General features: G+C 37.2%; 1 protein-coding gene across 4 annotated transcripts in view; it reads right to left on the minus strand.

The window, feature by feature from the left end:
- The window catches only part of LOC149205084 (formin-like protein 3), an 83,073-nt gene extending 76,282 nt beyond the window's left edge, over positions 1–6,791 (minus strand). The window contains exons 1-7 of one of the 4 annotated variants that reach the window (XM_089394889.1): positions 6,248–6,791; positions 5,590–5,792; positions 4,469–4,624; positions 3,682–4,385; positions 3,341–3,562; positions 1,641–3,238; positions 1,341–1,473 (exon numbers count right to left, since the gene is read on the minus strand). In XM_089394889.1, the coding sequence (XP_089251015.1) occupies positions 1,341–1,473; positions 1,641–3,238; positions 3,341–3,562; positions 3,682–4,385; positions 4,469–4,541 (2,730 nt within the window). In that variant the 5' untranslated portion in view covers positions 4,542–4,624; positions 5,590–5,792; positions 6,248–6,791. The other 3 variants (XM_089394890.1, XM_089394892.1, XM_089394891.1) reach the window with 3 other exon arrangements.
- Positions 6,792–14,119: the final 7,328 nt, after the last annotated feature.

Here is a 14,119-nt window from a genome sequence, read left to right on the forward strand (position 1 = left end):
TAAGGTAATTAGTATTTGCAAAGCAGCCATCAACTGCTCATATGTGGAGTAGTCCAAATCTTCTATGATTGCAGACCGTAAATGCAAAGTGACCCAACACGAGAATTAGAAGTCATCAAGGCATTTTACCATTGACTAAGGTTTAAAGTTTAAACATTACCATAGTCTGAATAGTAAATACCAAAGGCTGCCCAGTTTTGCCTTTGTTCACTTGATGGTTGATTTGATAAGCATGGTGACCTTCCTTTGAATGTAAAAGGTTAGCTATTTAGTCATAGTATTGCTAGTATACGCTGTTAATTTCAGATGTAAGAATGGTGTAGTTAATAAAATTTCAGATGTAAGAATGCTGTAGTTTATAAAATAATTTAAGCCCACTGTTTAAGAATTGCTTTGTGCCCACTTCATTCACTTTGAAGAAAAAAGTGAACATTTTTCTCCTGTAGCAGCATTTCTCATTTGTCCTATAGCAGTGTGAGCCTAGAGCCATGAATCCAAACAAACTGATCACCTACTACTGCCTGCTATTTCAAATCAGTAATGGAAAATTCTAAGCCTTGAAGAACCAAATACCCATGTTAGCTCCAGGTCCTCATTAGGCTACAATCAACATGATTTGTGCTCATCAGTATTCTTACAATACAATTGAGATTTTTGTTAACAGCAGCTTCGACAGATCAGTTAAGAAAGAATCCCTTTAAATTTTAGACCATTCCAGCCAAATTTTTAAAACAGACCAAAAATAACTGACACACAATCCTCGTAAAAATGAATTCTCCAAAGAAAAGATCAGTAATGTCATTTAAAAATTAAAAAGAAGAGATATATCAATACTAATATTCCATGTTTCAGCATAACGATGAAGACTAGGAACAGCCCACAATGTCTACGGTAAAGTAATAAGATCCAGCACAAGTTTGGCAACGTTGGCCTTGTTCAAGATTGCCCACACCCAATGTACAAAACAGATAAGAGCCTAAACAAAGGAAAGCAATTAGCCTACATCAGAACATAATGATTTCAAGTTCCCTTCAGTGTTGAATGTCAATGTCGGTTTATATTATTTGTCTTCATTAGGCCATCTAACTGTCCCAGGAAACGAAACTAACCTTGGATTGAGTTAATAGATTTATTCCCCGTTAAATCAGCATGCTTTAAAGTAGTCAGTGCAAAGTTCAAACACTAAAATATAGAAGTCATGAGTACGCAAGGTTATTCCAAATACAGAAGAGTGATTTCACTATATTTCTAAATAGATATGGTTTCTAAAAATACATATGCACCAATATGCCTACAACTTAAGGATAGAAAACAGAAGGATGATAAATGTGGCTACGTACCAAATGTACAATCTCCGGTTTAGGTGCACTAGTACCCCGGCGATTCCCTCCAATTCCTGTGCTTCCTGAATTGGATGATGTCACAGTAGCTGAAAAAAGACTTTCCAGTTCAGACATATCAATTTCTGGAGCCCTGAAAGACAACTCCAAAATCAGTGGGATGAGAACTTTCAAATGCTCGGATGACGAGGAATGGGCACCATGCATGCAGGAATTAAATGTTAATAACTAACAACAAATTGAAAACAAAACAGTGAATGGGACATGCAAGATATGTCTTTTATGTTTGTTGACCCCCACCTTGCCTGATCTTCCTGTCTTTGAGTATCTGCCCACAGGCTGCCCTGCATTGCTCTTGTAACTTTAACCCAATGTAGTGGCTTCAAAGATGCCCGCTTTGGGGCTAGTGGTGCCGATGATGTTGCAGTTGGACGACCCCTTCCACCTGGTTGTGAAGGCGCATTGGGTACACCTCTCCCTCTTCCAAGTGGAGGAGGTGGTGGAGGAGCACCAGGTCCTCGTGCCCCTGGAAGCGGAGGTGGGGGTGGTTGACCTGCACGACCTCCCCCAGGAGGAGGAGGTGGAGGGGGAGCACCAGGGCCTTTTGATCCTGGAGGCGGTGGTGGGACCGGAGGCCCCCCACGTCCTCCCCCTGGGGGTGGTGGCGGGGGTGGTGGACCCCCACGTCCCCCACCTGGAGGTGGTGGTGGTGGGGGTGGTGGGCCACCACGACCACCACCTGGAGGTGGTGGTGGCGGTGGGGGTTGTGGACCCCCACGACCCCCACTTGGAGGTGGTGGTGGCGGTGGGGGAGGTGCGCCCCCACGACCCCCACCTAGAGGTAGGGGCGGAGGTGGAGGTGGTGGTGGGGGGCCCATGCGACCCCCACCTGGAGGTGGAGGTGGAGGTGGGGGTGGGGGACCTCCTCGACCTCCACCTGATGGAGGAGGTGGAGGTGGAGGTGGAGGGGGAGGTGGTGGACCTCCTCGAACTCCACTTGATGGAGGAGGTGGAGGTGGGCCTCCACGACCTCCACTAGGAGGAGGAGGAGGTGGAGGTGGAGGTGGAGGTGGAGGGCCTCCACGACCTCCACTAGGAGGAGGAGGTGGTGGTGGTGGTGGTGGACCTCCATGACCTCCCCTTGGAGGAGGAGGAGGGGGTGCGGCTGGTGTGCCTCCATTACTTGTACTCATAAGAGGAGGTGGGGGTGGCGGTGGTGGGCCTCCACGACCTGTAACTGCATGAAAAGGTGGAGGTGGCGGTGGCGGTGGCGGTGGCGGGGGCCGTGCCACACCACCTGATTGATGAGGTGGTGGTGGTGGAGGGAGTGGAGGCAGAGGTGAAGATGCATTGGGCTTAGACAAACATGGCAAAGGTGGAGGGGGTGGAGGGGGTGGAGGTGGAGGTGGGCCTGATCTTTGTGGAAGAGATGTTGGAGGAAGGGAGGATGACATTGCCCTTGACAGTGGTGCAGGAGTTGTTCCCGGAGGTGCTGTTGATCCATGAGCAGTATATGGTGCAACTTGAGCTGACAAATTGGGATCAGATTTTGATTTAGAATGCAATGAAGTTGGCAGAGAATCTTCCTCTTTAACCTCTTTCTCCTCTTCTTCAAATACAATAGGTGTTGAATGTATATTCTGCTTGCTACGCAAAGCTGGGCGATCGTTCATACCATTGGAAAAGAGTTTCTCAAATCTTTCTTGAAAGTCATCGGAAGAAATCTGTTTAAAGAACAATAGTGCAGCATCACCTCCACTATCAATCCACTCAACACCACTGAAATATTCCTGGACCCTTGCAAAAGCTTCCACAGGCAACCCACCCTTTTCTTCTCCATTCAGGGTTGCGATAGGTGGTCTTGAAGGAGAAAGGGCTTCTACTTCTCCAAAGAGGACCTGGTGACAAATATTTAAAAGTAAATGACATCAATTTCATCAAACGAGATGAAGCAAAGATTAGAACTATTGACTGAAAGCAATACAGTCTGAAAGACTTACTTCAGCTCGGAAATTTTTTGAAAACCGTTCCTTAGAATCCCAGAGTATGTCAAGATCATCTACGTTTAGCATCAGAATGTTGGACCGAATAAAAGCAGTATTGAACATAACTCTGAACATCATAACCTCTCTCTCTGGATCTGTCTCTAAATGAATGCATTCCAAAACAACATCCCCTTGTACCATGCATTGGATGTCAATTTTCACAACATCACAATCAACCTGCTCAACGAATATACAGTGCCGTCACATAAGTTCTAAATATAAATAAAGCAATAATATTCAATCTATCAATATAAACATAAACAGTGTACATTAGAACATATACACAAATTGCACACCTGTCTGTAGTGTCGCAAGGTTTTCTTCTTCTTAGTCATGGAGAAAAGCATCTGTGTGGAAAGCCCACCCTTATTATGAATATCCCGCCCAAACACACGAATAATTGGACGACAACCATTCTGAGAATCAAAGTTAGGTACAGCACGAAGAATGAGACAGTCCAAAGAAAGTGCCCTCTCCAATGGTGGCCACTCTGGGGACATATTTCTTCTAGCTGCATATTGAAGATAACGCAACTGTGAAGGAAATGGATTTAGAGGTGACAAGAGCTGCAGATAACCTTTTGGCGCCTCTCTGTAAACACTATCGAGAATCCTTTGCTCACCAGTTTGAAGCTTTCTGTAAATGAGAAAGCACGAAAGAAGAAAAGCTAGTAAGGGCCAGCCTCCTCTTTCACAATGCATAAGTATAATGTTCTGATGGTTTCTCATTGACAGCCACTTATCACTTGCACGAAGAAAATGATGGATCAGAGACAACGGAAGAAGAGGGCAATTCTCATACTGTCTGGGGTAATCCATAACTGTAACATCATATTCACACACAATTTCCGCAAATTCACTTCTCTTCTCTCCCTCTCTGAAATTAAATGCGAGAAAGGCAGAATCGGGATACTGTTCATGCAACTCAGTGACAATTTCTCGCAAATAAATGTGATATATCTCATCTGGTAGAACCTCAGTTGAGAAACATGAGTCGAATACTGCATGTCATAAAATGAAATGGAAATGTTAATACATTTACACAAAAATTTAAAAAGCAAAGATTTGCAACACAGCTGCTTACCATAAACTCTATCAACAAATTTAAGAAGGCCATCGGGACACCTCCTGTGGAAGAATCTGCTAAGTAGAGACATTCTGAGACTGGTTGAAGATATCTCCCCTTTGGCCCACTAGCACTATTGCCAATGCAGTAATCTTAAGGGCTGAATCCTTGTTTCTGCACAAATGCACTGCAAACTATTAGCATTCATTGGTATTCTGCTGACAATGCAATATATGACAGATTTCTCACAACAACCATCCTCTAGAGTAATTCAAGCCGAGAATGAGAGGAACATAATTACAAAGATGGCCACATCCATCTACTAGGACACGAATGCAGACCACCGAATATATAATTATTTTTCAAAAAAAATATACATGTCACTAATAACAGAAGGCAACTTTCTTAAGAATAGGATGAATTACGACGTAGCGCATAGATGGAAAGCACAATAATCAGGCGAAAAGCAACTTTTAAAAAGACAACAGCTTCTGCCCTAAGCCGTCCTCCAACATACAACATTTTGAATAGATCCCTTCCGTTGAAATAACAAAATCATGCTCAAACAAAGATAAACATTGATGCAGCAGCAGTTTGGCCACTGGCGTCACTGAACATTGAAAATCTATGAACTACCAAAAATCAAAGGGAAGGTGATAAGCCAAGCTCCCAGGTAGATTGATACCACATTCCCCCAGGCAAGTACTGTTTAGCTACGACCTCGGAATCTATATCGTCCGTGGAAAATATGACTCTCCAATGACTGAATTCCAGCCCACTGTTTGACACTGCCACTCATTGACCATTGGACCAACCCACAATAGCTGCAAACTTTTAAAAAAGGCAAAAGAGAAAAAGAAAACCCTAATACAAGAGCGCATCACCCGTTATGTAACTAAAAATCAAGCAGAGCAACGCATCCAATCCCCATGCTCTGCCTGTATTTCCTCACAATTCTCATCAACAATAACACCTTACAGATTCCAGATATTTATTAAATGTAAATCGAAATGGCAAACCAAACCAAATGTTTTTGAAATCAAACAAAAAAAAACCTTGCTATCTTTGAATAGATGCAGAAAACAATCCACTAAACCTTCAACAAAATAAGCATAATTGGCCAAACAATTCAATTGTACCTGTGCCAAATAAAATAAACCCGAAATGATGGCGCGTCCCCTCGAGTTTTCTGTCTACAAAATGTATGGCCTGAACTCCCAACCATCGCTCGGCAATTTCCTCCAGCTAACCTTCAATTGGACGCACATTGTCTTCTCGAGCGCTAAAAATTGGGACTCCCCATTTGAGCAAATGTTGGTCCGGATAATCAAAATGAGGGTTTCTTCACATTCAAACAAACGGAAGAAAACGATTAAACCCCAGTAGGAATCAACGGCAACAAAACCACCAAACACAATATTGCAGTCCACTGTGTACCAAAATACGCTTCAGAGGACTTAAATTTTGCAACAACACAACAAAAAAAGAAAAATCACATTATTACATAAGCAAAGGCCAGAAGTATCAAACTGCCCTAGGCATCCTCCGACCAAAATTAAACCAGCGATTAAAGCAACTCCGTGCACAATTTGATGACAATTCAATGAAAATTTCGCTAAAACTAATAGCAAGCAATCAAGATGAAGGTGGAAACCTCGGAAAACAGTTTGTCGGTGGAACAAAATGAATCTGTCGTTTCTTGAATTAAATAATCCCTGTTCCTCGACCAAAACCGAAGAGAAAAATATACAATAAAATGGCGAAAAATTCCTGTACCGAGATTTCACATTTACTTACCGTATGCCTCGATCGATGACTCCTTCCTTTGGTTGTCCGTTGCCTTCCAATCCAAATTTCCACCAAAGATTTATTTGCAACCCCTGTTTTGGATTGGTAACTGTAAAATTACAACAGTACGGGGGAGATTGAGATTTCACTTTTGTCAGAAGAGAAGCCAAGAGAAGCGGCGAAAGCCCTCGGTGGTAAAGTCAAACGGCTCGGTCAGCATTCAAAATAGAATAAATCTGCACTCTGTTTCGCCGCAGTTTAAAAGGCGGTTGGATTTATTATGAACAGGATGAGATTTCGTAAAAGGTTTAAAAGGGTGGAGTTGCCGCATTTTGCATGCCAGATGATTTGAAATAAAAATAAATTGATCTCCGGTTGGTTGGTTTGTGAGCACGGCGAGATTCGGTAAAAGGGTAAAGTAGTCGCAGGACATTCAACTTGCCGCATTTTGATTGCTGGATAATTTTGAAATCAATTCAGCCTCCATAATAATGTTTCCCAAGGCTCTATCATAGAAGATTCGATGGTTCGTGTTTCTGGGATTGTAATTATTTAGTTTAATGGGTGAAAGTCATGATGAAGGGTTGAGGGTGGGGGGAGTGGGTATCTATAGGTGGTTTTGAATTTGAGTGTTGGGTGGGTATGGATCAGGTTGCTTCACGTGGTCAACGAAAGAGATAAAATATGCTTTCTAGGAAATGGATGATGAGTTTGAAAGCGAGGGAGGGAGGGAGGCAGGTTTTTTATTTTCTAATTTGTAAAATACTTTCCTCCACGTTTGGAGAGGGTTTTTTATTAATAAATGTTTTTTTAAAAAGATATTTTGACAAAAAGGTAAATTAAGATAGGGAAAGGTTAGGTTTTTTTCCAAAAGTTTGTTCAATTAAAAAAGTAGCAGAGCAAGTTAATTTTATAATAATGTTTTTTTATATAAATTTGGTAGAAATTTTAGGCATGGTAGAAATTTATAATGATTTAAGATTTTTTGTGGTGAAATAATGTTAATAGAGTTTTGTTTAATTTTGGATTTATATGAATTATTAAAATTATAGATAATTTTTTGTATGGTGATATTATGGTAATTTAATTAATATTTTGCTAAAAAATAAATCTATATGTATTATTAAAATTTGATTAAAATTATTGATAATTTTTTGTTTTGTCAAATTATGGTAATTTAATTAAAAATTTGCTTCAAAAATAAATGATATTTTATAGCCAAGATAATTTAAATACAAGAGCATTCAAAGCATAACATTAAAAGTACAAATAATGTTAATAAGAGAATATACTATTACATCAATTTCAAAACTTGCACCTCAAAATTAACTTCGAGGTTGCCTAATCCTGTAGCAAACTATCCTTGTGTTTCTATAATCTGACAATACAGAAAGTTAGAGTTTTCATTAATCCACAGCTCTAATTGAATTTTTAAAAGTGGTGCCAGCTAATCTTGTAACAAACGTGCCCTCTTTCTAGTGATAAGCCTATTACTAATCTAACAAAAATTTCAAGCATGAGTAGAGTTCTCCCACTATTTGCGATTTATGCATTCAAGAAAAATGCCCATAAGAGTTTTGGCCTAATTTTGAATTGACCTAGACCATCAAAACTTCTCTCAAAATTATAGATCGATGGAAACTCTAACTTTTTGCATCATCAAATTCGAACACCAAAGGGAAGTTCACTACATTATTAGATGGCTACTAATAACATATATCTATGTTGGCTTTCATTTTACATCAATGTTCATTTTCTTCTCTTAACAAAGTGTATAAAGGAAGAGGAAAAATAGAGACTATCACAAAAACGAACTCAATCGCAACAATTACATCTCTATAAATGTAGACACAATTAAAATTAAAATAATACAAGATAAATGTTAAAAATAAAAGAGTAACAAATGGATTCTCCAAACAAATTTAAAGGAAACACAAGCAAAATTTGCAGACACCCACATGTTCAAACATCAAAGAATCTTCTATAGAGCAAGTAAAAAGAAAGAGAATATTGTAAGCAAAGTGAATTGATGTTGTAAGTGAAGTCAATTGTTATAGTTTGCTTTGCTTTCCCCTTCTGATTGTGGGACATGTTCCCTAGGTGTGGTTGTGCATGTGGGTGTAAGTTTTTTATGTGTAAGAAAAGGAAGATGTTTGACCTCTCAAAGTTGATTTCCCTCTAAAACCAAAGGATTTTAACATGTGTTTAACAGACCAAGGTGTACGTTAATGGGATAGTTTATAATTTAGCTTAATAAATAGTGAATAATACGCATGATAATAAGCTTCAAACCAATCAACCATCATTTCAGTAGAAGGACAATTAGCTCTATGGACACACCTATTAGCATAAGGGTCGTGGTATATCATGGCTTATATGTTATCACTCATCATTCCTCATAATAAATATGGGATAACATGTTGTTTTTTCTTAATATAAGATTAGTGGCAATACTCCATATTGCTCCTTTCCCAAACTATCCCCACATATCTATTAAAAATTGGATATGCTTAATAAGTGACATCTTGGAATTATTTTTACAACTATAAAATCTCTTGTTAAAAAAAAAATTATATTGTTTCACATTATCCACGAGGATTCGTTCATAGTAATATATAAACCCCAATATACCATTATCTGCATCATTTAAGAATATTAGCTCACAATAACATATAAGTTTCAGTATAAACTCTTAATAGCAAGTTTTCTTTAGTATAAAAAGTTTTCATATTTGTACAAATATGTTAAGATGTTGTTTGTTTAGCATAGCCAACTTTATTTTTTGTAAGTTTGGTAGGACTACATCTTCATCATGTCCAACTTCTCACCCCGATTGGGGGGATAGCACAAGATTTGAATCCAAGACTTCCAGTTCAGTGAGACTTCATTTCCACAGACATTGCCAATTGAACTACACCAAGTTGACCTTTAGCATAACCAACTTGAAATTAGTTCACAATAAAATATAAGTTTTAATATGAAAATTCCTAATAGCAAGTTTTCTTTAATGTATAAAGTTTTCATATGTGTACAAATATGCTAAAATGACATCTTATTCAACTTTTTAATAGATATGTTGGGATATATTAGGAAAGGAGTAATATAAAGTATTGAACAATTTTATTTTTAGAAAAGCAAAGCAAACAAACCTACCCTAAAATCCATCAACTATTATGTGCATAGGAAAGTTGCTACTTTGGTTGACACCCCATTAATATGAAGATTAAAATATATTAAAGTTTATACTTCTCGCTTCAAACTAATTCTTATAACCCATTCAAAATCATGACTTCCTATTCTTATACTTTCATGAACACTAAGTTGAGGTTGTGAACTTTGCCTTCCTAAGTACTCTACTCCACAATAGAACCCCAATGTGAAGTTTGATGGATATAGAGATCTTAAAAGCACCATTTGGGACTTAAAAGCAAAATTGGACCCAACAAAAAGAAAAGAAATGAAGTGTGTTCGAAAGATTCTTCTTTTCAAAATGTGGATTTGAGAAGTTGTAAAGCTAAATGATTGAAGGAAAGTATACCAAACTCCAAAAAGGATGTATATATAAATAACATCTCGACATATTTCATTTTTTTGAATTCATTAGTAACCTATTAAAACAAAGTTGTGACTTTTGAATTCATTACTAACCGATAAGAATCCAATTCTTTTTGGACTTGTTGCTTTAATGGATTGTTATATAAAAATGATGGCTCGTTGTCCAAGGATATGGCTGTTTGAAATGCCATCGAGTACGTGGGGTTGCTGAAAATGAATGGTGTTGTGTAGTCCCTTTTAAGGGTGCAGATTGAAAGAGTTGAGATTGCATGGAGTTGGAGGTGTCAAAAAGAAGCCACACACATCGAGGTATCACAATCTAATTATTTGTGGAGGGCCATGATAACGACAAAGGAATGTGGCTCTCGTGGATTTGTGTATAGTGGAGGAAAAAGACGTTAGTGAAAAGAACACCTTTAAAAGTGGATGTTCAAAAATGAACATTAGAGGAGGGATTTATGCTTTCATAAACATTGGAGATTCGTTTAGGTTGGGCACATCTTAAATGTGGAATTATTCCCTTTTAGGAAAAACAAAGTATATTTCTTTGCTTTGCATTACAAGGAAATTTCAACGGTTATACTTTTAGTCAAAGTTGCAGGGTTTTTATAAGTTTTAATTGTCTAATAAATAATGGTGTTATTAACCATATAAGTAAATATTATTTTATGATTATTTTGGTATCAAAGAGGCGTAGAGATTATTTTACGATTATTTTTGTATAAAAGAAGTGTAAATTTAATTTTTTTAATAGCATTGGTTAATATAGAGATGGAGTTTATAGCCTTTCATATTAAAAAAGTTAAAAACGAAGTTATATGTATTAAAGTTAAATAAATTTAGATGCTAAATATTAAGAAATTAATATTATTAATAAAATTCAATTATTTTTTTGTTAAATTTAACTATGTATTTATAAGTATTAACAAAAATAAGTTTATATTGAACATAGTGTAAAACAATTTGAGCTCTTTAATATAAAATACATGTTGTTTTAAATAGTTTATGTGTATTTATAAGTATTAACAAAACTAAGTTTATATTGACCATAGTGTAAAACAATTCGAGCTCTTTAATATAAGCTACATGTTGTTTTAAATAGTTTATGGGCATTTGTTTTTGGATGATGTGCTAAATGGTAACATGAGATGTTATAGATGTAATATGCTTCACATGAGTGTTGGGATAGAGCGAGCACCATCGGCTATTATGGGAAGTATGTTGGAATGCACCTCTGGTGTAGTAGGGAGATATGGAGTTAACCATTCACATCATTAAAGGAGGTTGGAATCAAACATGCACTCTGATTGCAGTTGGCAATGAATATGGCATTCATTACACAAAGACAATGCATCATGTACAAAGATGATTGTATTGAATTAAAATATGTGGCAAATGCATGCAACCAAGATACAATAGCAAAAAATTTATGAAGAGTATTTGTTGGGCTATTAAAATAAAGAAGCTTGGTTTATATATAACCAATACAAAAAAGCAGAGAAACAAAAGTTCAAGAAAATATACGTTATAGTATACAATCTCATAGTAAATGTTGAGAATTATATAAGTCTTCAAAAACATCGGAAATAACTAAGGTTGAGTTTGATGTTGGTTGCTTCAACTTCTTCATGCTAAGTCTCAAGTGTTATCATATTTCAATATGGAATATGGTTGATTGAGTGGTCACTTTGTCCAATACCAGAAATTGATGAGAGGGTTCAAAGCCTAGGTTGGTGCCTAGGTGAGAAGTCTTTGAATATGACCCATAACATCATGCATTTTCCTTTCTCACCTTTATGGTTTGACGTTGTTGTATAAGAATCCTAATGACAACTTACAATTATGTTGATAATTTGGCATTCTTGACCTAATTTTATTAGGACATAGATTATGCTATTGGAATTTGCACAAAAATCCAAAACATCAACAATCACAAACTCAAACCAATTAATTGAATATGCCTCTTGCCTAAAGCAAGTTCCAAATATTAGTGGCTTTCCATAATTGCAATTGCAACAGAGACACCCACGATCCTAGTCCGCCCAAAAAATGATTAACCCTTTGCACAGATAAATCAATTACATGGGGATTAATCCCATTGAGATGTTGCAAGACAAAAATGAATAATTCAAGATGAGAAATGAGGTATGACATATGTAAGTCACATGAGAATAATCGTGTCATTTCGATGGTCCCTTCACCATGTGCTTCCGCCAAGTGCCCCAATAGTAAGTGTTCCATGGATATACCAAAAGACATTAACATATCCGATGGAAATGCACTTTGGTGTTGATGATGATAACACCCACTTTTTCTATGTTACCATGCTTGCAAATGAATCCACCTTGACATTGTTCCACCTTAGCACATCACACAATTTAATGGCAAGAAAGAAATGCAAGATTTGTCTAATTTTGTCGAGGATTGAGGCATGTGTCGAGTTGAGAGGGTATGTACCCAATATCATATGTCTAATGATATTCTTAAAGTCCCCCACTATAATTAACTTCAAAAATGTTAAGTATAGTTGATAGGTTTAATCCTTATAAGAGGATGTATGCTGTGGCTTGTTTATTAGAAACGATTCTAAAACTCCATGAACAAGTATAAACCAATATTCCTCTGGGCTAGTGAGAATCCCTCTTACACTTGCCACCCTAAGTTCACATCTTTTTCATGGTCGCTAACATCAAGAATTCAGGTAAGGAGGAGAAGGTTAGCTTTCCAATGGAGCTCATGGGAGATAGATATTGGATCCCCCAATTAAAGCAAAAGGAAGAAGAACCACATGAGGGTTTGGAAGAGGAGCATTTGGACAAGTCCCAAGCAAGGAGAGTTTAGGGATAAATCAGTGAAAGGCAACTTTCTTCCCAACACTTTCAAGGTGCCATTTCCACTAGATGTTTAGACATAATTAAAGGTAAGTAGGCTACCTCTACACCTCTTTACAGCATTTTCACTTTTAGCATTAAGAATGACAAGGATTTTGTCTCAAGATTCTCTAACCACAAAATGAAAGTAGTTGAATAGATGGAGACTAAGGTCAAGAATAAAGTCCAAACTAGAATTGAGCAAGATCATGAAATTCTCTCCAAAACCCTTATAATGTGTCCTTGCCATACTGGAAGCAGACATACCAGCCTTTATAAAACTACAACCCTCTTATGGGTTATGAAGGAATGTGTTATCTTTTACATGTTAAGAGATAACAAAGATGTAGCAATCCCTAACACCCAACGATTTCCACTTTGAGAAGCCACCAACATATAATTTAAGGGGAATATGGTTGACATTACAAAAGTAATCCACATGCGACATTTGAGTTTAGATGGGTTGTTGGGTAAAGGATGAGATGGGTCTTGTAGGGCCATTGCTTTTGATGCTTTTGAGCGACCTCCAGAACTCTCTTCCCCTTAGTATTGATGCTTTTTATGTCATTTAATATTATCCAATGGGACTTACAATCATGTCGGTTTCGATAATCTATTATGATCTCAAGATGACACCTTTTACTCATATTTTCAATGTTTGATGTAGATATGCTATACATTGTTTTTGTTTTTTGGGACAAAACCATAACTTATTTGTTTGTTTAATATTGTTGGGTGGACTATAAATATCGTAGATTAATGTGGAATATGTTTGTTATGCTCAATTCCACCTCTACAAGGTTTACCACTAACATTTAGATAGACCTTGATAGACTTTTTGTAATACTATGTTGCATACAATATAAGATGATGCTTTTATTTACCAAAAAAAACAATCTACAGGTAGATACAAGCAAACGAGGAAAATTGAGGGCGGGGCTTGCTTTTCAATAAATATGTCCTATTATAGATATAATATTATAGAAATCTTTCAGGAGAAAAAGATAGTATATTGGGGGAGGTTTAGAATCCAATCTTATGACCAACAATTTCAACCCTTTTATGGCTCTCATCTTGAAAAATAAACTTAAGCAAGGAGATCCCTTATAAAATGAACCTTATTGAACTTTATTACCACATGATGTGTGGTAAAAAGGAAGAATCCATTATTGCCTCCTCTTCAGTTGCAGTGGTCAAAGGAAAACTTTAAATATAAAGTAAGAGAGAGATTCTCGGTAATAATTCCAAGAATGGTCACATGAAACTTGTGGAAAAAACAAAATGATAGAAAGCCTTGAGGTAAACATAGAACCCTATAATAGTCACATGTAAAATTTCTCATAATGTCACTGAAATTATTTTGTTAAATGAGTGTGCATAAGTACTTGATTGGTTCATTAAAAATCACAAGAGAAAAATCAAAAGTTAAGACATTAGCATCCATCATTTGAGTTAT

This window comes from Pinus tabuliformis, chromosome 1_2 (assembly GCF_031772625.1).
Source record: "Pinus tabuliformis cultivar Carrire ecotype Pingquan chromosome 1_2, CPIR1, whole genome shotgun sequence".
In the NCBI taxonomy this organism is placed as follows: Eukaryota; Viridiplantae; Streptophyta; class Pinopsida; order Pinales; family Pinaceae; genus Pinus; species Pinus tabuliformis.